We start from the raw sequence: 26,419 nt of genomic DNA, 5'->3' as shown, positions 1-26,419 counted from the left end.
AATACACCCTCTTGAAGAGCTCAGATCAGTACACCCATGCAGACATTGAACTGACTGGAGAGCTGGCATCCAACAATGCTCCATGAGATCCCAAGTTCCCAACTGTTGTGCAACCCAGTCCTCTCAGACACTTGCCTTTTTTGTTTTTTAATTGTCTCCCCCACTGAAAAGTATCATCTGATTGTCAGTTCTTTTGTACTCAAGACAATGCAAAAGTAGTTTAATTATGGAAACATCTCCTAAAATAAACTGCTGAAAAAATTATGATTAAGATTTTCATTTTATTTACAATTGCAGAACATAAGAGTTCTTGAAAATACCTTGATGTTACCAGGTTTCATTTTGGAACACTGACTTTGTTCATCATCTTTTAGCACATCCTGAGCAATCTGCTGGTTGCCTGCAAAAGCAAGTGACAATTGAAGTGTTAAAAAAGTGTCGTCTGCATTTGTCATATTTTTGTGTCACTTTTATACCAGCTCACTATTACTGAGATTGAAAAGTCTGAAAAGCAGCCTCTTACTACCAAAAATATGAACAGAAAGTTATTCTAACCACTCTTTGAAATGGGAAGACAATAACAGAAGAGAATTACATGTTTCTTGTGTGTCACGGGTGTGGTTTGTTTTGTTTGCTTGTTTGTTTTTAAAGATAAGCTCAAAATTGAAATTTGGTAAGTAACACATCAAGAAATAGAACACCAACCTCAGCTTCAACTCACCCAGAGACAGGGAAAGCCGTTAATGCTATGTGAGACACTAATGAATACATGACTTCTAATCACTCACTTCATCAGATCACAATTCTTAGAAGAGGAATAAAAGGTCTTATGAAAAAATGCTATTATTAACGATACTAAGTTTTCTCTAAATTGTTCTGATGGTGAAAAGACATAAGAAGTTGAATCCAGAGCTTGAAGAGGTATTACATTGTCAGTCTTGTAATTACTATATCAACAAAATGCCCAACTTATTTTGATGCTAACTCCATCTAAATGAAATTTAGAAATGATTATGCCATTCAATGGACTATATTCCTTCTCAGTTTTTGCTTCCAGACAAAGAAAAGGCTACACTAAAATTTATTTCTTTCCACCTAAGAAAAGGAAGCATCCATCCCCACAAAGTTTAGATTTTCCTAATGATCAGCTTCCTTATCTTTTATTTTAGAAGGATAAAATTAGTAATTATTTTATAGACTGAACAAAAAAATGTTTCTTCACCCATGATTGAGAAAATGACTATAATGCTTTTCTGTGCAGTAATTAAATTTGTTGCAATATTTTTATCAAATATATTAGAAATTATTTTGGGAGTATAAATTGCTTTGGAGTTTGGAATTTCCCAATCTCTATTATTTTCTCAAAAATACCATTTTATGGTCTAGACACAGTAGAACATGGTTTTGCCACAGAAAAGCTTTGCACAAATTCCTGTACTTCTGTATCACTTACATTTTTTTTCATCCATTGTTTCTGGAGACTTATATTGATTTCCTCTAGATCTATGTTCTTCAGTTATCTGAGTAGCTGAGTTTTCCACCTACACACAAAACACAAAGAAGAATAAACTTAATGGAAAAAAAGAAGTTATCAACACAGAAGGGAGAAACTTTTCCCTACTGGCTTCTTCCATGCACAACGTACATTAAAATGGAAAGCAGCTGTTACAAAGGAATTTATTCCTAGAACTCAAGTAACATTCCTACTACAGAACGGCACGATCAAAAAACTTCAAACCTGCCGTATTTTCAAAAATTTTGACTGATAGTTTTATTGAAAAAAGTCTCTACCAAGATCAGAATTAAGCACCCTAGTACATGTGTTAAAAGTACTTAATCACAGTAAATCACAAAGAATATTTCTGGGATTAAAGAACATTCTTCCTATCACAGGAACAACAGAATCATCTCATTAGCATCAGAAATGTGGCCAACCAGCATTTCAATATAGTAATAAATATATTTACTACCCGAGTTAATTAACCACAAACACAATTTCAGCCTGCTATCTGTATTAAATGCCTTATTTTTGCTCCAAAAGATACACTTCACATTTGCAAGTTTACATTTGCAAGGCAAGAGTTATGCCTCTTATAAAATCTTGCAAAAGACAGCAGACTGCATTAAAATAGGTTTCTAATTGTGATCAGAACCTCCAAGAATAATCCCTATTTTTTTTCTCTAGTCTCATGGAGATCAGTCAAGCTTCTCTTTTCTGCCAGTTAACAGTCTTGAAACAGTCACAGACTATAGAATAACAATGCAAGATTTATTTACTGGCAGATTTGAAAGAATAATTAGATCTCAACCTACACAGCTGCAGAGTCTCAATAAACATAGTCTCTGCATATACAAAAATAATATTTTCCTTTAGAGAATATTTAATGTAAATAGAAGTAAATTCAAGTAAGAGAAAAGCAGCAGAGATTTATAGAATAAATTTAAAAAACAAGTACTTACATGAGAAGTTTCTCTTTCCAAAGGAATATTCTTCTGCAGCGCATCTATTAAAAATAATTTTAACACAATTAGAAAAGCTAAGCAAATGCAAAGTATCACAGTATCCTCTACTTCACCTCCCTGAAAGGATTCCAGAGAACCTGAAACTACATAAAACTTACTTTCTATGTCAGAAGTAAAAGACATCCAATCTTCTCTTTAACAATATACCCACAAAATAAAAGAAGAATATTAATTCCTCAGCACAGGATAACTGAGAATCACCTTATGGTTGAAATCCAGGCAATGAAGGAGCTGTCACCTTTCAAATTTATGGTGACTTTGAAATTTCAAATATAGTTCTACCATCTGATTTAGAATTTCATCCATCACAATCTTAGATTCTGGATCATGGGATGAAGTAGAACATGATTAAGCTACATTATAATTCCAGAGAAATAAGTTTGCTTAATTGTACTAGTAAAACCTGTAGCTGATAGAATGCACATAAGGAAATTGTCCAGTTGCTAAACTCCAGAATACTCAGGTTAAGTACAGCCTCAGCCTTCCATATCACAAAAACAGGGAAAATAACTATCAGAGTTGATGAGTGGTCTGGAGTTTTTAAAGAATTTCATAACTTTCAATACACAGAGAATTACAAAGAAGCTGCTTTATCAAATGTTCTTAAAATCTGATTAATAAAAGCACCAAATTAATACCTTGATTAAAAAAAGCTGCTGAAACATTCCAAGCAACTTTCCCTTAAAAACATAAACCTAAAATCAAACAAAACCACATTTTTTTATATAGAATTTTATGTATTTTGTAGCTTGTTTCTTACATCTCCATGTTTTAGCAATGATTCCTCCACAGCTATACTGCTGAGCTGCACATCTCTCAATTTTTAAAGCAGTGTCAAATTAAGAGCTAGTTCCTACCTACTCAAACAGCAATGATTTGTTTACATTCCAAAGAATCTTGGACTACTAAACTACTGTGTCTGCTGTTCATACTCATGACAGGACACACATTTGTCTTTTAAACAACTTCCTTTTACGTATGTTGAGCTGTATGTATATATGCATGCATATATACATATAAGAGAGATTATTGTGGGGGAGAAAAAACCTCTCTACTAATATCTGCAAAGCATTAGTCTTCAGTATGTCACATCCAACATGATTTACACAACAAATGGACTTTTGTTAAACATTTTACAAGAAACAGGATTATCTCAGCTAGTTCAATCTGCACATTTAAAATTTTAAGTACTGTCTGTCTGGGTGACTGAGTGATGGGAAGTGGCAGAGTTCTAAAGGCACTTCAAAGAAACCTCACAGTACAGAAAAACCTGTTCAAATTTTAGATCTGCCATTCTGAAGTCTACATTCTTCTAACCAATTCTCAGGGTTTACATTTGCTTTCTTGTGAGCAGAGCATGTCTCTTATCACTCAGCTGCATATATACCACCCTATAACCAGGTATATGCATCTGACCTACCCTGAAAATAAAAAAAGAATTCCAAAGTTTTATACCAATGCTCATATCTCACCTTAGTGCTGTTTTTGTTTTCTATGTCTAAAAATTTAGCAGTGAGCTTAACAGTGTGTCCCTTCATAGCATGTAGGCCTTCAGCTGCAACTTTCTGTTAGAGGAAATGCATCTTTAACCTCCCTAGACAATATAAGCAGCAGTAACACTGGCACCTCTTGGGATTCATTTTAGTTCTGCTTGCTAGTCCAATAACTGAGGATTAGCTCTCATCTGGTAGTGCTGTAAACATCTTTGTAACACATCTGGAGCACAAAATCCATCAAGATGGGCACAAAGCAGGCATTTGTTTCTGCTTTAACAGGAAAGCCAAACAACTGCAATGCATAATCTGGGTTTGGGAAGCATGGATTCTTTTTCACTTTTGGTCCTACTGAAGATTAGTTTAAGTACATGGAAAAGGAATCACTGAGCACAGATCCAAATTGACTAATTGAGGTTTATAACTAGATGATTACCTACTTTTAACTGCTCTTCAAATTTGAATGAATGGCCACAACTATTTTAATCTTTTGGAGATTAAGAAGAAAAGCACAAACAGCAATTTTCTGTAAACTATTTATGACTTATCCTGTAGTACCTACTATTTTCATATTCTCACAAGGCCTGTCCCAGCACCCTAAAACCAGGATGTTCTAAACCTATAAGGAAGAAAGTCATTCCTTGTGGAAGTTTCTCTATCTTTCCTGGACAAATGTTTTTCTTTTGTGATTTTAAGTAGAATATTAGCAGTCGACTGTTTTTTAAATCTCAAATTTTAAAATCCTTTCCTGTTTTCAGCATATCATGTTGGAAGAAAAGTCTGACCCTCCTTTCCCACAAACCAAATTCAAGGCCCCCTGAACTCCTAAATACAGTTAAAAATTTCTGAAGGCTTCCTTCAACTCCTTTATACACCATATATAACAAATCTGCAACCCTCCAATCATAAGGAATAGTCCCTTCAGCATGAAACTAAGTTGCTATCAAGCACAAAAATCACCTTTTTGCAATTCTTTAGACTGAAGATCCACACATCCTTCTTCACTTCTCGCACTTTCAGGCTGTTGTGATTAAGCACAAAATCAAAAGAAACAAATATTGCAGATATTCAGAACAAGTACGTCTCATTCCACTCCTGCAGGTCATGATGAACATTGTCTTATCATGAATTATAAAAGTCTTCTTCAAAAGCTTTCTAAGACATCAGTACATATATTAAGAAGGAACAGTCAGAGCTAAGTTCAACAGTACAGTATTTAGATTTGACCTTAGAGTCAACATTAGTATCAGAGATTAGCTTAAAATAGCAGATTTCAGGAATTCAAGGTGCAACACCTACTCTGAGCTCCAAATAAAAGCAATAGCCTAGAAATGTTCATCTGTACATGGAAAAAAAAGATCTGCTATGTATAACAAGGTACAATGACCTCCCTTCAACTTGTGTTTCGGACAGATTTTTTTGTTTGTTTTTAAAAAAAAAAAAAAAAAAAAAAAAAAAGTTGCAGATCAGCTCAACAGCATAAATAATGCTATATGGAGTTAAGTGTATTAAGTCTGATCTGAACATTGCAAACTCAGCTACAGTTCTACATTGTGGCTATACTGACTCCACAACCATGTTATGCTGGTAAACAGTGCAGCTGTTTGCAGGTGCAATCATCAATAATTCCCACCAGACTGAAGTTGACTTCTACTCTCCTGAAGTCCACCCTTTCATAGATGCTTGAATCTCTGATCCATGTTCTCTCTCAAAAACTTATTCTCAGAGCTTGGCAGGATACATGAATGCACTTCTGCATCTGAATGAAGAATTAAACCACGTGGAATCCTGCCTACTAGGGAACACAGCCCAGACACACAGAGCCAGCTTTGGTCTTACACAAGCTCTAGGTGACCATGAGCCCAAACACCCTGGATTATGCAGGGTGCCCCACCCTTCTGTGAGAGCAGATAAGGGGCTGTGGTTATCAGAACACAGCAGCACCAAGTGCTGTTCACACACACACACACACACACACACACACAGAGATGTGTGACTCTGAAGACTGGCCAGGAAGTGCTGCAACACAATGAACAGCAGTGTAAGTTTGTTTACTGGTTCAAAGGAATAAACCAACATTTGCCAGCTCTAAGAGCTGGGGTGTGGGTGACTATTTTGCAGGCACTATCAAGCAACATGCACACAATATGACCAATTTTCAAAAAAACAAGCTTCAATGTCTTAATCATAGAAGGAGTATGGCTGCAGGAGGGAATTATTCCTAACACAGAATAACATGGAGAGCCCACAATTTAAACGTCAGCTGCTTAGAAAACTACAGCTGAATAATCTGAAAAATTACTCTTTCAAAGTTCTTCAGTTTAAATTTTTAAATCTCCATTTTTGCTGCCCAGAAATCAAAAGGTACAGGAAGAAACCCTATGAAAATGTCTGAATAAGCAAGAAACAGTAAAAATTTTCAAAATAACAAATACCTTGTCAGTTCTCAAGGTACTTTCTAGTTCTTCTGTTGGCTTTGGTAAGGCTGCATTATTGCCTAATGAAATAGAAATATGTTAAAATGATCAGAACACATTATGCATTTATCTCATGCTACAGTAGAATGATATTTCTGAGTATTACCTCATGAATATGGCACATAAATTTAAACCCTTCCTGTGGACAACAGAAACAATAGCCAGTCTGTTTACAGCAAACCAGCTCAATAAAAACCAAACCTGTCATCTGCAAGAACACAAGTACTGCTATGTTCTCCTTAAATACAAAAGGCTTGGAAAATATGGGGTATCAGGATTTACCACAGCTTACTTATGAATTCTGACTTTGGCCTTTTTTTCTTTCTTATTTATGAATTCTAACCTTGGTTTTTACTTCTTGCTTTTCCTTCAAAAAGAAACCATCAACAGATTTTTTAGATCAAATTCCAAACAGGAAACTACCTCTGTATTAATAAATGCAGAGCTAACAGTTAATACTAATGACATATTTTAAGTGACAACTAGGTCTAAATCTATCAGCTCTAGAACCATAACCACTGAAAGTGTTCAATTTCTACAGAGACTGAAAACTCAGTAGTTCCTGTTAGCATCAACACAGTTTCAGAAAATCATAAACCCACTTCCTATTTCATTCCCCAGGGGAACAACTGTATGCTTGTAACATCTTAAAAACAGGCCATGGCAACAGCATAGTCACATGAGTTTTACAACATTTTTGGAAACCTATTTCAGAACCCTGTTAAGACAGCTTTTCCTAAACAAAAAGAAATAGCTACAACATGGTAATTTATCAATGATGCATGCAAAATAATTACATGATGGTTGCAATCCACAGAATAAGTACCATTACCATTTATAAAAGCTACATCAGTGGACAACAAGGACTGAGGCAAGCACTGAGATAAGAATACTTTACTGTGTAATATTTTAAACTTTCATGGCTCATTTGCCTCTTGTATAAACAGCAAATAACATTTTTCAAGCTTACTAAACCAGCATCTTTCCTAGAAAAATTCCTAAAATTCCAAAATCTGCAAAGACAGCTTTCTCAACCCAAATATCAACAAAACTGGAGAATAAAGCCAGCCTTTAATAAACTGGACCTAAATCCACATTATATTTTTTTGAAATTATAGCAAAGACAGACAAGAGAAGGAAAAGATTTAAAAAATGGTACTTGACCAGCATCATTCCACTTCCTGTGGCATAAATAGATTTTTCTACAGTTTAATTTCTCCAAAATTTATAATGAAGTCACAACCTTCACTTCATTACAGCATCTACACAATTCATTAATGTTCAAAAAAACTGGTGCTTCAGCTACTTCAGAGTATGCAAGGTCAAAAATAGTAGGATGTTCATTACAATTTATTTTAGGAACCAGCAACCATGCAGATTCACTTCAAATGCTAGTGTAGAAAAATTGATCTGGATATAGAGTATGATATCCTTCATGCCATATACTATCATTTTCTATTTAAAATAGACATCTAATGCTCACTTAAAACACTTATTTAGGATAACTGGTCCATTCCTTTGTAACACAAAGCAGAACCATTTCAAGTGTTATTCATAAGACAATAGTAAGTGTAATATATGAATCTGAACATGACCACTAAATAGCAACCCAAAAAAATCTGCAGTTATGATTAAGGATGGCAAATCCCAACCTTCAAAATTATTATGAAGTTACCTTTCTAAAATGATGAACATATGTCAAAATGACATGCATCTTCTTTCCTAAAAATCTTTTTGAATTTCATAACACATTATTAACAAAACCCATGCGTATCTCCACAATAATTACCCCTTGCAAGTAACTTTATATATTGGCTGACAACTTTAAGTCAAGGTATTTTAGTAATTTCTTGCACTCTAATATTTGTTCTCCAACACAGCTGAGGTAATTGTGCTCAGTTAAGTCTTGTTTGCCCAAAATCACATGCTTATTTATTTGTCACCAATTCTTAGGTGTATAAACAGCCATTTTGCAACTAACAAAGAAGTGAGGTATATTTGAACAGTATAAGTTATTCCTAACTATAATGGTAAAATGCATCCATTTATGACAACTTATGAACTGAAGAACTTAAAAAAAAAAGAAATCCTCACCTGAATTAAAGGTTGCATTACTTTTCTGAAAAGTAACTTCAGTGCCAGTATCACCTGTTTTGACCAAGTTGGTTTTGTCATCACTGTCATGTAGCTTTTCTACATGCAACGAAGTGAGGTCCCTTTTCTTCCCTAGTTCTGCTTCTATTGTTACTTCACCATGGTTGGTGTTCACAGTCACTTCATTTACAGAAACTAAGGAAAGAGCCTCTGTCTTAGGCAGGGAAGTCCTTATTTCAGGTGAGTCACTTTCTAGAAGTACATTTGAATTTAATTGATAGTTTACATTCTTTACAGCTTCACTCTCTTTTGCTGCTTCTGAAATCGTACTGGAGAGTTCTGATGTGACGTCCTCGTGCAAAACATCTTCTGCTTGCTCATCATCCCCACCTGCCTCTGGGGAAGGGCTCTCAGCAGTCTCTGTACTAATCTCCACGCAAAGGGCCTCATCTACACTCATGAGGTTCACTGCATTTTCATCCGCTTCTGTGATTTCACTGTCTACTGTGGCCTGAGATGCTGCTGATTCTGTTCTCACCCCACTCTCAGGTGTCTCGTTCTCTCTTCCAGTAACAAGCAAAGAATTCTCGTTTTTTTCTGGGCCTGTAGTTGAAAGGATGCATTCAATCTGGTTAGCAGTATCAAAAATTTCTTCACTTTTGTCTTTCACTTCTGTGCTCTCAGCAGGAAGTTGACTTTCTTCTATGACTGTGAAGGTGAAGAGACTATCACATTCTTCCATTGTGCTCAGAGTGATCACTGGCCCCTCCTCCTTATCTTCTACATTTGAAGCAGTGTGTTGATCTTCACTGTCAGTTGCAACTCTTAGCACAGGAGCTCCACATTCTCCCACAATAATCACAGAACCTTTGTTTTTCCCATCTGCATTGAAAGCAGTTAGTCCAAACTGTTCATCTACAGTTGCAGTGGTCTCCACCACCCTACATTCCTCTGATGCATTTGGAGAGAGAATGGCACCTTCATTTCCTGCTACAATGAGCTGACTTTCAGCTTGTGGTGCTGCACTGATCAAGACTATCTCACATTCTTCTGTCATGCTTGTGGTGATCATAGCAGCTTCGTATCTTCCTTCTGTTTCTGAAGCAGTGAGTTTGTTTTCATCTTGCACAGCTACACTAGACATAGGAGCTTCAAAACATTCTGCTGAACTTGTAGAGATCATTAATGTTTCATTCTTTGACTCCGTGTCTGAGATATGTTGAATCACCTCTTCTGTGACTTCACTTGACATTAGGATTACTTGTTCTTCAACAACACTTGTGGAGATCATGGCACACTCATCCTTTTCTTCCTTCCCACTAACAGTTGGGTGACTTCCATCATCACTGTTATCATCTCCTCCTCTGCTGGATTCACTAGGCATGGGAACGTCATACACCTCCATATCTACGGAAACCATGGTATTCTCATTTATTTCTTCTGTTTTCAGTGAGGGGAGCTGACCATCATATTCAATAGCTGCACTTGACATAGGAGCCTCAAATTCCTCCACAATACTGGTGGAAATCATAGCACACTCATCTTTCTCCTGCTTACTGCTGGAAGTATTCACACACTCTTTAAACTCTGTAGCTGTGCTGGGCATAGGCACTGTGTCTTCAGAGTCTATTAAGATCATAGAGTTTTCCCCACTTTCATTTACTCTTGCAACAGCAAGTGGACCCTCTTCAGCATCTGTGGCTGAATGTAAAGGAGCCTCTTCCACTGTGCTGGTAGAGATGACATCACCTTTTACCTTTACTTCTCTGTCAGCAGGAGTAAGAGAAGCCTCATCCTTTGGAACTGCACTACTTATAGAGGCATCAAGTCCTCTGCTGTCAAAGAAAGTCATGGCATTCTCACGTTTATCTTCAGCACCAAACTGTGTCTTATCTTGCATGGCCATAGCACTAGTCATGGGACCCTCACATTCCCCAGCATCTGAGGGAAGCAAGGTACCTTCATGCTTTCCTGTCTGTGCAGCTAAGGCACCCTCATCTGCAGCACTTGCACTGGTCACACTGCTTTCAACAATGCCTTTATCACTTCTGCAGTCTGTGCCACAATTAGCTTCTTTCTCTGCATTTGTCATGCTGTCGACAGTAAGCTTATTTGTATCTGTGCCAGCCACTCCTGACTCAGCTTCCATTTGTTCAGCAACTATGCAGATAATGGAACTTTCACCTTCTTCTGCACTGATACAAATTAGTGCACTTTCACTTTCCACTCCTGTACAAGTAGAAGCGTGCTCATTTTCTTCATTTCCTCTTCCTGTACTGCTCACGATGTCCTCACCTTCTTCATCCTCTTCTTTTGAGCCTGTACTAGTCACAAAACCTTCATCATCACACAGACCTACACTGACTGTAGTGATACTGGCTTCTTCCTTTGCCCTTGTACTGTCCATTAGACTTTCACATTTTTCAGTTTCTAAACAAACTACAAATCCCTCATTGCTGTCTTCTATCCCTGTGCAGACAGCTGAAATTTCAGCGTCATCTTCTGGGGTTATGCCTGTGCTGGTCACTGCACTTTCACCATTTACAATATCCTCAGATTTGTCACCGCTAGTTCCAGCTGTGGCACTGTTGTCTGTGACCACTGCAACACATGCACCAGTTACAGTGCCTTCTCCTTGGGTATCCGTACCAGTCACAGAACAGACAATGAAGTTATGACCTCTTTCTTCTGCACCTGTGCAAGTCACAGTACTTTCATGTTCTTTTACTTGGCCAGCTGTAACATTGCCCCTAAATTCACCTGAATTATCACCACTGGTTGACCCTTCACCTGTTTCTGTCCCTGCACTAGTTACAGCTCCATCGCTCTCCATTTCACCTAAGCAGGACACAGAGCTTTCCAATTTGCCTGTATCTACACAAGTTGAGGTCTTTGGCTTTTCTTCAGAGCCTGCACTAGTCACAGCATCATCTTTTTCCTCTGTCCCAGCACTATTTACACTGTCTTCAATTTCTACTCCACTTGGGTTCACTAAGTCCTTACCACCTTCTTCTGCATCAACCATGGTACAGTCACCATTTGCTTCTCCTTCTGTACTTGTTAGGAAGCTTTCACTTTCTGCTAATCCTTCAGTGACAACACTGCCACCACCTTCTTCGGCTGCTGCAACAGTACAGTCACCAATATCTGCTCCTGTGACAGAACTGCAGTCCTCACTACGTTTTACCCACATGCCTGTTGTGAAACCTTCATCAGCTTCTATGCTTGTGCAGATTACTGTCACCTCACTTTCTTCTGAGCAAGTGGTTGTAGCATCACTGTCCTTTCCAGAATGTGATGTACCCTCAGCACCTTCTCCTCCTGTACTAGTTGCCATTGCAGTGCTCTCAGTGATCTTTTCTGTGCTAGTTCCTATTGCACTGGCAGGAGTTTTTTGTAGGCTGCTATACAACAAACTAAGTTTACTACTTCCTGCACTGGTACCTACAGCATTGCTTTCATTTTTGTCCATGCCAATCACATTAGTCCCTTCTTGCCCATTGGCTATAACAGAGCCTTTGAAACTTTCCTCAGGAACTCCTTCAGGCACTAAAACAGAGGAAGACTGGATCATATTATCAGTGTTATGCACCTTATTCTTTTCCACACTATCCATTATTGTGCTTCTTTCTCCCTTTGTGGAAGGATCTATATTCAAGCACTCTCTTCCTTTTCTTCTTGTAAGTTCTTTTGTTGTTACATCTCCATGATCTTCAGTTTTGCCAGACATCAAGTTTCCCTCTTTTCTTTTTAACTTCCTTTTTTGAGAGCCATCTGACTTTGCTGCTTCATTGTAATCTTCTTGCCTACGCACCCCAGCTGTACTGTCTTCCATTGCCTGTCCATCAGGCCGGGACACCTCATTCACTTTTTCCGTACTGTTTGCCACGATGGTGTTATCACCATCTTTCATGACAGAGCTTGGCACTGCACGATCTTGCTCCATGTACACAACCTGTGCTGTATCATTCTTCATAAGGAAAGCATCTTCCAATAAGGAAGTCCCATCTGAATTGTGGCATTCTTTAGACAAGGTACCTAAAGAATCTGTAGAATCTGACATATCCATATCCATGGACTTTGCATCAGCAGCATCTTCTCTTGAAGAATTAATTGCTAAAGGAACATCATCTGAATTAGAATTTATCACAGTTTTTAAATTCTTTGGTCTTCTGCTGTCTTTTGAAGCCTGATCCTTACTGGATGCATTCTTTAAGGTTCTACCACTTGTTTCATACACAATACTTGTCTTATAAGCCCCTTGTTTACTGGGACCTTGAGCCATGGAAGCTTTTTTGGACAAAGAGTCTAAGGCACCAACTTGTTTATTAGAAGTATCTTGTTCAACAGTTTTTCCAGCTGCAGGCAGAAACTGTGATTCACAAGCTGCAGGATCTGCCAAGCTGTGTTTTAACTCCTTATTTGAAATAGAACGAGATCCTTTCTGTTTTACTGCACACTTGGCATCTGTGGCTTGGAGAGAGTTTTGAATGTTTTTCCCATCAATGTTAGATGCTTCGTGTGCTTTTGTTTTTTTCAAATCAAGTTCAATCAGCTCTTCTTCATGACCAGCATGTGAGTCATCATTATTCATAGTTGCCTTTTGAAGGGCTGGAACCTGGCTGCTTTCAGTTGTGCTAGCTGATTGCTTTTCCTCCTTAAGGAAATCTTGGTTTGATATACTGCCTTTCCTATTTTCACAGGAGACTTTCTTGCTTTGTTTTTTATCCACTGCCATTGTGACATTAGATAATCTTTCATGCCCACTATCCATTTCTTTAGTATCTTTATCTTCTAATTTGATGCTCTCTTCCTTCTTCTTTATTTCCTTGTGGCTGTGCTTTAAGTTTCTGCTTTTATGACCTTCAGCAGAGAACCTTCTTTCTAGTTTGGAATTACTTAAGTCTTTATCACCTCTGTATTTCTCTTTTACAGCTCCTTTTTCTCCAGAATGTACCTTAACTCTGTGACTAAAGTCTTTTTGTGATCCCTGAGTTGACTGTGGGCCACTTGCAAGCTGAAACTCAGCACCACTCTCCTCCAAACCTTTATCTTCATTCCTGGATTTGTGCTGTTTATCCGAATCATTGTCTTCCATGCTCTTATCTTTGTCTAGCTTCTGTCCAGTGTCTTGTTTTGTTAATTCCTGTAATTCTGTTTCAGATGCTTTGAACTGTTTACTATGACTCTTGGACTTGGACTTTAACAAAATCTTGTCTTCTGCAAGGCTCTTAGATCTTCGTCTATCTTTATGAACACCATCTTCAAGTTTTACATTACTATCAGAGTTAGTTGATTCTGTTTCATGTTTATCTTCTGAGTAGCTTTCACTCCTTCTGTGTGATGCTGAACCAGGTTGTTTTGAGGCACTTAGGGAATCCTTCTGTGGCTTAGAATCACTCAAGGACCTTTTGGTCTTGCATTCTGCTCTTGGTTTGTCTGTTAAGAGATGTCTGTCTTTTCTGTTTTCCTTCCGCAGCAATTCTTCAGCTTTTAAGGTTGATTCAGAAGGGTTTTTTCCATCTTTCCCTGTTACTGACACTTTCCGTTCACTTCGGTGTTTGCTTTTTCTTTCACATTTGTCATCTGAGGAAACCTTTATTTGTTGATTATGTTTCTGGCCACCATCCTCTCCTTTCAAACTTCGCTCAAATGAATGAAGTTCAACATCTTCACCTGACTTGTGAATACCATCTCCTTTATATTTGTGCCTTAAAGGAAGTTTATCTTCTAAAGCAGTTCTTTCCTTTTCATTTTTATCTCTGTAAGACTTGGCTTCTTTTTTGGCAGAATTTCTCATATGTTGAATTTCTGTGTCAATATCTTTTTTGGGGTGTTTTTCATTCTTAGATATGGATTTTTGCTTCTGTGGTTCTTCAGTATTGACTTCTGCTTTATCCAATTGTTTTTTTGGATCCCTTGTTTCATTGTCCTGCTGAGCTCCTTCAGCCTGAAGAGAAGAGGAAGTTTTTCTTTTGTGTTCTTTTTCTGCTTTAGAATCACTTTTGCTTTCCTCAGCTGAATGCCCCCATTCCGAAAGTCTTCTAAGTTGTTTACAGATTTCATTTTTTCCATGATTGTGCTTCAATTCTTTGGAAGAATTTTTTTCACAGGTCTACAAAAGAGATTTTTTTAATATATATAAGTACACATTATGCAGTTCCCTCACTAACATGCCTGAACAGAAACGGCAAGCACAAATTCTTGAAAAAAACCTTAATATACTAGGGAATACACTTAACATTATAATAAAAAATCATTCTAGCCAGGAAATGAAAATTGCCATTTTCCTTTCAGCTATCCACTATAGTGGAAAAATCGAAAGCAGAAGAAGTTATCCTTAAGCCGTCTGAACTTTATTATTTTTTCTTCATAAGGTAATTTTTCTAAAATGACTTTAAAAGGTTTTTGAATAGACAACCACAATTTCAAGTACTCTCTAAAGCTACCTTAAATAGCTATTATGCTGTCTGGTAAAACAAAACTGTAACTAAAAATCTGAAATTAAACAACACACTAAAACTTAAAAATTATACATCTTGACTTCTACTTGAATTCCTACTCCCACCTTTTTTAGTTTAAACAATTTTATTCATAAAATTCTCACCATAAAAATGTTCTTTCCTTTTGTGGTGGAGCACAGTCAGTCTTCCTTTGACTTTCCAGTGAGAAGTTAAAATAGATCAAGCTCAAGTCTTTCTTATATAAAAGATACTGCTCTTTTTAAAAACCCAGCCTGCTTCACAGATTAGGGCTCAAACTGCATCTCAGGTTCTACTACAACATGCATCAGCACTGAATACACAGATCACATTTCAGTGGCTCTTGCAATTCAGAAAACATTACTACAGTGATGTCAGATCACTAATACAACGGAAGGAACAGGCAGGGAAAAACTTATAAGTGAGAACGAATGCAATTATATGCAGTTTGTTGTGGACATATGAAAGAGTACCATCAGAATTAAAAGGAAGATTGTAACATTTATACTTAAGAGACACCTACCTCATTTGTCTTTTGCATCTCTTTAGAATCATCTTCAGTTGGCTCATTTTTCTTTCTGCAGCTATCTTCAGCATGCCTGAAACAGGTATTTGGACAATTTAACAAGAACAATTGGTACCAGCCTAACACTGCTTTGCAAACTTTCTGCTTTCAAAACTGAATGCAAGAGAGAAATGCCCACTAAAAATACAGAAACAGAGCACAATCACCAAACTTCTGACTAACCAATGCACCCAGGCTTTTTCCTCTTGTAAAATTATATATAGCAGCTTCAAAAACACCCTGAATACCAGTGCTTTTAAGCAGTATTAGGATGACATTAGTACTGTTGTTGTCCCTGTAAAATGGGTAAAAGTTCTCCTTGCCCCATATCTACTTATATGTAGCCAGTTATGTACAGTTATATACAGTTATCTATCATGTAGATATGTACATGAAACATCTATCTAAAGATGAAGCCAACTTGACTTGCCTATTAGATACACAAACATGTAAAAGTTCTCCAGTCTCATGCCTTTATTATCTTTATTACTTTATTATTATTCTGTGAAAAACCACAAAGACTGCTACTGCAGTCTGAGCTGCAACATATTTAATCAGCTGTAATTTTTCTGCCAGAATTTCATGTTTATTAGTAACAATATGATGCAAATATTTTAAGAAGAAAACTGTTTAAATGGATAAGGCCAAGTACAAAGTTGAAAAGAACCTTTCCAATCTGCAAAAATGAATATTCAAAACATTAAGTCCTTTTGAGCAAATGCATAAATACCTTGAATCTCTTTTTCTTTTTCTGCTCAAGGCCACTTTTTTTTCCAAAAATTTCTGTTCTTTAAGCACATCCTTAATGCTGGTACCAGTTGTTTTTGACTCTAGACTTTTTGATGAAGGTTCTTCGAATTGCAAGCCACTTTTTCCTAAAATAATACACAAATGGTGAAATAGATACACATCATTATATTAGAGTTTCAGGTATGAACATGACAGAAAGCAGTACATAGAGTACTAAGGCATAGCAGAGAATTGCAGTTAGGCGTTAATTAAGCTTAAGTAGTGCAATGGATATATGAAAAAGCGAAGAAGAAATTCTCTATTAATTCTTTGCATTATAATTTTTTCTGTTACATCACTGTTGAGATGTTGGGTTATTAAGGGAAGGAAATGACTACAGCCCTATATGACCATTATTCAAAGCTCAATGTTTTATTCTATGGAAGGTAAGTGAGAGCAGGGTGGTGTGGGCTACTCAAAGCTTTTCTACTCATACCTTTAGCATTCTGATTTCCAGTTTTTAGGGATTTTGTCTTTTCTGCAGCCTTCTGTTTACGTTTTTCTTCCAGTCTCTCTCTGTTAATTCGTCTTCTGAGGAGTCTCTCTTCTTTTTCTTTGGCCTAAAGATACAAAACCAAGGAAAACAATTTATCATTAGGTCAAAGAGCATTCTTTGACTACAAATATAAGTCTAAACCTCATAGAAAACAGAACACTCTAGCTTAGAGAAAACTAAAACATGAATACACCTTCGAAATCATATAAAAGTTAATGGAATCCTCTAATATTTCTGTGAAGTTAAATTAGCTGAGTTCCAGAATCTCCTTGCTGCTCAACACTGCAGACTGAAGCTATGCAACCTTCTCAAAGAACATATGTTTTATCTGTATGTACATACAATATATACATTTTAATTGTAAGTATAAATATATGTATCTGGCCAACAGAGAAAATCTAAAACAACTGCTGCTCCCTCTTCTGTCTGCTGGCTCTTCTGCCACAGAATAGAGTGCACATGCTTAAATCTGTTTCCATTCTCAGCGACCGCAGACTTGCTACAAACTACTGATTTCATGGTCAGCAAGGACTACATTTGTAAAGAGCTGGGGTAATGAATCAGCCTGCAGTACTCTACACAAGCCTGATCTACCAAAAAACCCTGCTGAAGGCAGGCTGCAGGTAGATATGGGCTACATTTTTCATTCAAATTGTCACAGTATTTCGGGGGCGGGAAGGAGATAGAAAACTCTGTCATCGCTTTCACTGCCAGAAGCCATCAAACTATAACCAGCAAAGTGCTGTGCTGGAAAGCAGATCATGCCATATTGATGGAAACCTGAAGAAAGGGCAGCTGTAGTATAAGGGTAAAAAAAAAATCCCTGAAGGGAGAAGAAACTGAAGACTCCCCCTCACACAAACCACCACCAAACCAGCAGTGGAATTTCTGCTCCTAAAAGTTTTGGGGCAGGAGCGTGAGCAGTAGCACGCCCGCACTCACAATGGACTGCCGGCGCTGCTCCACGGTTCGCTCATCGTCAGAGTCACTGAAGTACTTGGAGTACAGGAATGGCTTGCGCACGTACGCGTGGCGCACAGGCTTGGCTCTCCCGTCGCTCAGCTCCTGCGGCTTCGTCTTACTCTGACTGCTTTTCTCCTCTTCATCTAAACACAGGTTGGTCAGTGTAGAGATATATTGATAAATTAGGCCAGTGCTTGCAACGTAAGTTTTAAGAAGGCAAAGCTACTCAAAACCTATCAACCATTATTTACTCTAACACCATAAACTGGTAAATTAAATCCTTTGAGTTTCAAAGTATCACTAGATTATGAAAAAATCAAAAGTGCATTGATGTGTTTGTGTACATCATTCAGCCAAAAAATTGCACAACACAAGCCCAGTAATAAACCACAACACAACAACTTACCCCTCTTGCCTCTAATCCCACTGCCCCTTTACATATAATATTTTACTAAATAGCTATGCATGAGAAGTCAATATAATTTCTGCTATGTATTAAATTCTAGTTCTCCCCACACCAAAAATATCAGTACGGTATTTCAGCACAAAAAACTAGTTGGCTTACTGAAATACATACACAAAACACATTGTTGGTTACACACATCTAAGTATTAATCAAGTAAAAATAAATAAATCTATTCCAGTTTTATCATTGTTAGATATAGTGCAATACTGTACAAATTATTTGTATTCATCCAACGTACTTAAGGCTTGCCTTCATTTCATAAATATTTAGTCGTAACTGAACACAATCTGTCATGTTTCAAAGTAAAACCAAAGCCAGAGAATACACAAGTGACTCAGTGCTTCTAAATTATATTTTCAGAATATAATTTAGAAGCAGAAAAGGTAAGCTGTGAGCATACTAGAGAGAACTCATTCAGGTACTAAGGCATTCTGCATTATAAAGTGGAAAGTTTTATTAATTACAGAAAACAGAGTCTGAAGTCTGTACTACACAGGGAGAACACAAAAAGGCAACACAGTCAGTGAAACAACTTGGTGTTTCTGAACTTTTAAAGCTAGATCCATTCCTGTTCTTTTTACTGTGGCCAAACTCCTGAATCCTAATGCTCTAAACCCAATCTGATCTACAAAGTCAGCTACAACCACTACCATGGGATCACAAAGCACTTCAGTGTTATTCCAAGTTCATGGCAGATGGGAGGGGAAGAAAGCCACAGAACAGTGACATTCACCATTAAGTGCTTTTGTCACCAATGTAATACTGTATCATAAAAAGATTTACAATGTTTAGAATATACTATATTAATAAAAACATTCTAAAAGTAAACCTACTACTCATCTTTTGCAACTGCACAAATATTATCCAGTTCACATTCAAAGCCTCTCTCAGAGGTAGGTACAAGATTGCAAATCCTCAAATTTACAACATGGTAACAACAACAAGAGCATTACATACTCCTTATTGCCAGTTAACAATGTAATTATTTTACCACCTGATGTGATCTCCCCCTCTTCAGTACTGTCAGAAATTACAGGCTCCTCTTCACTCTCCTCTTCAAAGGAAGAAAGATCACTGGTGTGGACAGAGCTGACCGTGATGTCACTGAGTACATCCATATCTGAATCTATTAACATGTTTTCTTGCAAAGCAAAAAGTAAAAACAAAGAGCTGTAAGGCAGCACACTGAGTCTGTTAAACTTTTCCTACCAAAACATCAATTTTGTCACTGAAAACAAAACTATGTTAAAATTAGAAATAAGAAAACAAAATTATAACACTGTAATGAAATAACCAGGCTAACTCTGGTTTATTCAAAACAAAAATCACTCTGAAGGAGAATGATAAACTTTAAATGAGGACTGAAAATGCTGAGGACTTGTCAGATTAAAATGACCAATCACACACCGGAGAAATCAAAGGCCATCTGACTCCTAATTCAGCTACCTCAGTTAAGAGAGATAGATCAAATCCAATTGTCATTAGCAGACCACTTTGCCAGAACTAGCAGAAAACTTACATTCCAAACATACTGATTCAACTCCTGAATTAACTTAAAAACCTCACTCCTTATCCATATTTTGAGGAAGATCATTGCCCACACCATACCTTCTTTAGCACTTTCAGTTGTTTTATGTTTATTGCTATTTTTTTCTGGAACAAAGTGTTTCACTGGCTCCGACTCTTTTGCTTGCTTTTCTTCTTTTGACTTTGTAGTATCATCGCTTTTCTTTGAATGATCAGATTTCTTGTCAAGCTTTTCCTTCTTTTCTTTTCTTCTTTCACTTTTTTCACTGCTCTCTGATTTCTTGTCAGATTTATCCAATAATTTACTCTTCACATCTTCACTTTCCTGTGGAATATCTTTACTTGTAAACGTATTAGCATCCTTAGCTGAATTTTTTGTTTCTTCACTTTGGCAGAGAAGCTCATTTAAATCTTCACACTTTGCAAGTGTTTCAGCCCCTTCTCCAGAAAGGTCACAAATTGCTTTCTCTTTGTCTGGCAAGTCCTCTGCATTTCTCTCTTTATCAGTGCTACCATCCACACTCTGCTGAGATGAGAGTTTTTTTGCAATTCTGTCATTGTTCTTGGGATTGGAGGTCTCTGTTGAAGCCCTGGCAGCACTTGCTTCTTGATTAAGAGAAGTTATTGTTTCCAAAATGGACATTGCATCACTAGCTACATTAGCACTTGGAGTTGTAGCAGAGACACCTTGAATAGTAAGAAAGAACAGAGTTTTACTTCACCCTAGTTTCCATAATTCTGTTCTGATAGAAGGTTAAACATGTGAAAAGAAACAGAATACATATACCTACAAAATACATATACCTAACAAAAATATTTGACTAATTTTGCCTTGAGAGATTTTGGCTAAAAAAAAAAAGAACCGAACAAAAATCTCCAAGACATTGCATTCCTGCAGCAAGCACCGTACAATTACTAGAGATCCATTTTGCTCTGTGGCACACCACTGTTCCTGAGCTCTGCCTAGAGAAAACGAGGATTGGCAATGGGAGTGACACCTGAGCACAGCCCTTGTTCAACTTCACCAGCATCCTAAGCAGGATGACAACTGTGGCTAAAATACTATGTATATCATATATATTCTATGTATATATATGTATATACACTGCAACAGAAAGTCAGTAGCTCACACCTCTAATATCTCCATAAATTTCATGGAAAATTGACTCAGCATATTGACTATACAAAACAGGACTATCAGAAATACCTTATCACTTTTCTATCATTTTAGAACCAGCTCTGAAGATGGACAACTAAGCATTAACTAGACTAGCACTGAGAACTGCAGCTGGCTTGTTAACCCATTTTAAAGGAATTGGGCCTCAGAGGAAAAAGACTTGGATTTAAATAAAGGTTACAAATAGACAGATGGCTGTGGAGCCTCTTAGAACAGGAAAGAATAGACAATTACCTGCAGGAGTGTTTAGAAGTTGATTCAGGTAATTTAGGACCATAGCCATCCAAATTTTATGACACACAGCAACTGCACAGGTAACTGTCTCTTAAAGAATTCTTTCATCTCTACTGACAGACAAAAAGTTGCATCATTCTTCTCTTACAGTCTATGTCTCATCTGATCCTCTAATACTGAGACCAACTTTTCTCCCCACAATAAACTGATCCCTCATAATCTCAAGCAGAAGTGAAAGAGTGACATGGTCATAACAGCATGACATCTCTTGTGCTTTCTACCTTTACACATAGAGTAAGAGACAAGTGTTCTGGCATGCTGCCTGGAGCTCAGCTTGCTAATACTGATTCTAGCAATGTTATGGTAGCAGAAAACCTAGTCAATGATTCTGCTCTCCTAAACCCCATTCTTTTGTTAATAGACTGCTCAGAGAAATAGCAGAATACCTTGTACTGTAACAGAAGCATCTGCTTTCTCCTCACTTGGAGACGTACTGGGGCCTGCCTCCTCTTTGTGATTCAATGTGGCTAAAAATTCATGGACAGCTTTTTCCACCTGAGGTCTGAATGTGTGGTTGATCTTTGGGTCCACAACCTGAGAAATAATTCTGTCAATTCCCGATTCCAACATTCCAGACCTGGAACAAAGTTACATAAGTTAGTATGAAAAATTAGTTTTTAAGAACATATTAATGAAATATTATCATTTAGATGTGCTCCAATGAAGCACTAATATTTTCTGAGCCTTCCCACAGCTATGCTTTTAGCCTGTGCCTTACCTGTAAGAAAAAATGTGCTAGAGAAACAAAACAATCCAAGCACACAGAATTGATACAACAAGCAGCCTGTTCTTACATCATTAGTGGTTACACTTACAAGTGTTATCTAACTGCAAAAAACATATTTTGGAAGAAAATTTAGAAAAAACCTTGTATTACCAATTACCATAGCAAAAAAGAGATGAAATATAGCTGGCATGAGGCATAAATAGCTACAAAACCACTGGTCACTACCCTAAGTTACTTTCTGCCTAGTATTAGGCAGCACGTTCTGCAGCTTTATAGAACACATCTACCTTCAGTAAAATAACACAGAAAAGAAAACCCACAGCTATAAAGCTTATCTCTTCAGACCCCTGTAGTCCTCTGTGGAACATACGCTACCTCTTGTTGTCATTGCTTCTTTAACAAGAATGGTTGCTCCCCTCCCTACAAACCAAACAGTCCTCAGTACAAGTTACCAATGGTACCACCACAACACAAGTCATTAAGTTTGTTCCCAAATCCGTGGTTTGACCCAATTTAATGGCCAAACTCATGGTACTTTGAAAAAATTTCCTAATGTTTCTTGTGAGCCTTAAAATTTGAGAAGACTGGAGGAACCTTCATGAAATAACGTCATACAGGTTAAAGTGTCTGACATAATTTTAACATAACACCAGTTCTTAAACCTCTTCTCTGTCCAGCCAGATTTAAATCCATTTTTCTATTTTGTGACTTTAGCTTTATACTTTGTAGAGTGTAGTCCGTGGAATGTTTCTCCTTAGATCTAAAAATGATAATTGCAATTTTATTAACACCTCCCCTAAAAGCAAAAGTAATGTTGCCTTTAGCTAGGGGGTTACAACTCAAATCAAAATCGAGGTTTTCCCCCCTGCATAAACTTGGACATCTGCAGTCTCATCCTGACTAATACTGATGGCGAGTTACTACCTCCAGCAGTATTACATTTTAAACACTGAGAGCGGAAAACAACCCAACTTCCTCAGAAGTGTCTGAAGAAAGCAACCCACTTTACATTGACCCAGACCCTTTGTCACCTATCACAGCACACGGGCATGTTCAGAGAAATCCCAGAGCTGTCACTTACTTGAGAACCTGCTGTCTAATGTTATTTCTCAGCTGGTTCTTGTTGAGATGAGGACTCCAGGTATGAGTTGCCAAGTGGTTGGAAACAAAGTTGTCAACGCGCTGTCTCAAATTCTGGTAGGCAGGCTGGAAAGCAACAGCAGAGATGTTGGACTGGGAGGATCATGAGAGTGGCTGGTCATCCTCCGGGAGGCCAGGCTGGTACAGCGGGAGCCCCGTCGGACCCCCCGTTCTGTGCAGGCGTAGCCGCTGCCCTGTGGCGGTGGCAGCGCGTTAAACGCTGCCCGCCGGATCCTGCGCGAACCGGGTGTGTGTGACCGTGCGTGCACGGCCGGCCAGCCGCGCTCCCCGCCAAACACGGGCCTCCGGCTCTCCCCCGGCCGCGAGCGGAGCCGGAGCCCCACGCGGGCCCAGCGGCCGCTCCGCCCCGCCGAGCGCGCTGCCCCGGGCCGGGCCCGTCCCCGACCTGCCAAAGCCCGGAGCGCTGGGAGCCCCCCGAGCCTCCGGTCCCGCCCGCCCGCACCTTGGTGTCCACGTCGGCCAAGCAGTCGCGGCGGAACTGGTCGAAGAGCCCCTGGCTCTTGAGGTGGTTAACGATCATGGAGACCAGCTCGGGCTCGGCCGCGCCGCCCCCCGCGCCGGCCCCGGCCCCCGGCAGCGGCGGCGGCTGCTGAGGGGGCGGCGGCGGGGGCGGCGGGGGCTGGGGGTTGGTGGCCATGGGGGCGGCGGGGCGGCGGCTGCTGCCGGCGGTGCCGGCCGGGCCCCGGGACGGGGCTGCTCAGCGAGCAGCGGCGGCGCTGACCCCGGAAGCGGAAGGGGACGGCGGGAGGAAGCGGCGCGGGAGGAGGCGGAGGCGCCGCCGCCGAGAGCGGCGCCATCGGCGCGGGACGAGCACTGGCGGGGCCGCGCGCAGCCGCCGCGGGCCCTGCACAGGGGCGGAGGGGGCGGAGCCGCTCGCGGCCCCCGGGCCGGTGCGACCCCGATCCGCCGGGCTGAGGGGGGAGAGGAGCGGCCGCGGCGCCGCTCGGCCTCCTCCCGCCGCGCCCACGGCCCCCCGCGTGGCGCGGCCGCCGCCGGGCGCTGCGGGCACCGCGGGCGCGCCCCTCTCCCCGGCCGCCCCGCGCCGCTGCCGCACTCCCGGCGGCGAGCCGCGGCCCCGCCCTGCGGCCCGCCCCTTCCTGCGCCCGCCGCCATCACGGTGCGGGCGGCGCCGCGCGCTTCCTCCCTCAGGGGCGGGGCGGGGGCGGGGCGGGGCCGCGCGGGGTCACCGGCGGCGGATCGGGATCACCGGGACCGGGATCATCCCCGCTCGGGACGCCGGGGAGCTGTTCCTGGCAGATAACGGGCACTGCCTCCTCTCCCGCCCCGTCCGGCCTCAGAGGCCGCTGTCGCCGTATCCCTGGAGAAGGCGGCTGGAAGATGATACTTAAAATACTTGGATTTAAGCTTGTTACCTTTACGCATCAGTGTATTCTCACGTGCTCTTGTAAAAGAAATGTTTTCCACCCATTTCTTGTGTCCTGGTTACCTTCTTAGCCATTGTTTTTCACGTGTCAGTGTTACGGTCACAACTGTCCAATGTGCTGAGGCAAGGAATATTAGATAGGATATTAGATATATATTCCAATATATTTCTAATATTAGATATTAGAAAACATGTTTCTCACTGTTTGGGTGGTCAGGCATTGCAGTGGGGTTCCCAGCAAGGTGGTGGAGCCACCGTCCCTGGAATTGTTTGAGGCATCTGGACCTGGTGCTGTGTGATTCAATTTAACATGTATCCCTTGCTTTATGTGTCTACGAACTGGTTATGACTAAAGTTACTTTTGCATTCTCTATTAGGACAGTCTAACTTTTAAATATTTTTGACATATATTTAATACAGGAAGTCTCAGGAAGTTTCCTAATGTCTTCCAAATGAAGTAGACAGCAGATGTAGTTCCAGATGCAGTTGCTAAACTTCAAACAATATTTAAATTGCTGAGGAATTAGTAAGATATGAGACAAACAGAAATGAGATGTATATGGTATTGTGGGAATAAATTGTTACATGGCTGCAGGCTGGACAAGTATATGAAAGTACAAGTCACAAAATTCAGGGAAGGTGCTTGTGGCTCGGAATCCCTTCTCTGTAGGGGACTGGGAAAGTATTTTTTTTCTTTCTGGCTCTACGCTTGCTTTTTGTCCCTGAATATGAGAACTTCTCCAGGGCTGGGCAGACCCATTTCAGCCATTGCTGTCACGTCAGCAAGCCATGCAACTTGTGATTTCAGATTAACATATTTTTGTCTCACGTTTTGTCTCATTTTTGTCTAACTAGGGGCACAAATGGCATGATTTTCACCTGAAGCAGAAATAGGAATAAAATACTATGATGAATTTGGAAACACTGTTACTTGTAGTAGCATGAATAAAAATAAAGCACTGGCAATAGCTCACTTTCTTTTTTAGACAATGTTGCAGAAATGTTATTCTGTGGATGCCTACCACAAGCATCAGATTCAGAGTGGCCAACGTGCCCAGCTGATTCTGAGTGTTCATAAACTCTCTTGAGGTCAGTTCATACCATAATTGATAAAAGTAGTAACTTAGCTTGACAGGTTAGTTGATGTTTTCTGGTTTCTGTTTTTCAGTGAAACACTTTGTGTAGTTTTTCCTCAAAAACTTTGTTCATTCTGTTTATGCTGATAATGAATCTAAGTTTATAAAGTATCTCAAATCCAGGTGACAGCTGAATTAAGAAACTAAAAAAAGAAGGTAAAAGTCTTTCACTTTGCATGGGAGTCAAGGATTAATCTGAACAAATTTGGTAGTGGTAGGAGATGCCCTTCCTTTGTGATGAACTCTGTTGCAAAATTCTGTGCTCTGCAAAGATAAAGTACTGCTGTCAGTACTGAGCATACAAAGGTGATGTTCCTCTTTAACCACTGTCATCTTTTACAGACAAGGGTACACAGAAAGGGGAGCTCTTTAGTAACATTTTGAGTTCTGTAGTAAAAATCATGACTTTTCAACAGGAATAACTGAAATGCCTGAGGAGATTCTTGGATAGTAAAAGCTCTAAAGCTGCCCAACAGGAACAAGAGATCTGTCATGGATGAATTGCTCACTTCTTCTTCTACATATGTGATAACATGTCTGTGCCTGGCACCATCTGTGTTACCATCCATCCCTGAGGTTTATTATCTTTTAGTGTGTAGCTTATTGGTATGTTCATTATGGCATGATAAACCCCAGAACTGTGGATGCTGAATTGATTTGTTGTA

General features: G+C 39.4%; 1 protein-coding gene across 1 annotated transcript in view; it reads right to left on the bottom strand.

Annotated features, from left to right (window-relative positions):
• Positions 1-23,871, bottom strand: part of BOD1L1 (biorientation of chromosomes in cell division 1 like 1) — a 36,906-nt gene extending 13,035 nt beyond the window's left edge. Inside the window, exons 1-15 of the mRNA XM_066548611.1 lie at positions 23,677-23,871; positions 23,155-23,279; positions 21,733-21,923; positions 19,957-20,562; positions 19,343-19,489; positions 17,862-18,025; positions 16,860-16,983; positions 16,365-16,509; positions 15,593-15,668; positions 8,588-14,702; positions 6,452-6,513; positions 4,977-5,037; positions 2,461-2,504; positions 1,454-1,541; positions 321-400 (exon numbers count right to left, since the gene is read on the bottom strand). Of these exons, the coding sequence (XP_066404708.1) occupies positions 321-400; positions 1,454-1,541; positions 2,461-2,504; positions 4,977-5,037; positions 6,452-6,513; positions 8,588-14,702; positions 15,593-15,668; positions 16,365-16,509; positions 16,860-16,983; positions 17,862-18,025; positions 19,343-19,489; positions 19,957-20,562; positions 21,733-21,923; positions 23,155-23,279; positions 23,677-23,871 (8,223 nt within the window). The remainder of the gene's footprint in view (positions 1-320; positions 401-1,453; positions 1,542-2,460; positions 2,505-4,976; positions 5,038-6,451; positions 6,514-8,587; positions 14,703-15,592; positions 15,669-16,364; positions 16,510-16,859; positions 16,984-17,861; positions 18,026-19,342; positions 19,490-19,956; positions 20,563-21,732; positions 21,924-23,154; positions 23,280-23,676) is intronic.
• Between the last annotated feature and the right edge of the window lie 2,548 nt (positions 23,872-26,419).

Source organism: Molothrus aeneus, chromosome 4, assembly GCF_037042795.1.
Source record: "Molothrus aeneus isolate 106 chromosome 4, BPBGC_Maene_1.0, whole genome shotgun sequence".
NCBI classification, from domain to species: Eukaryota; Metazoa; Chordata; class Aves; order Passeriformes; family Icteridae; genus Molothrus; species Molothrus aeneus.
Note: the sequence above shows the minus strand (reverse complement) of the source record. Positions and strands in the feature narration are given on the sequence as shown.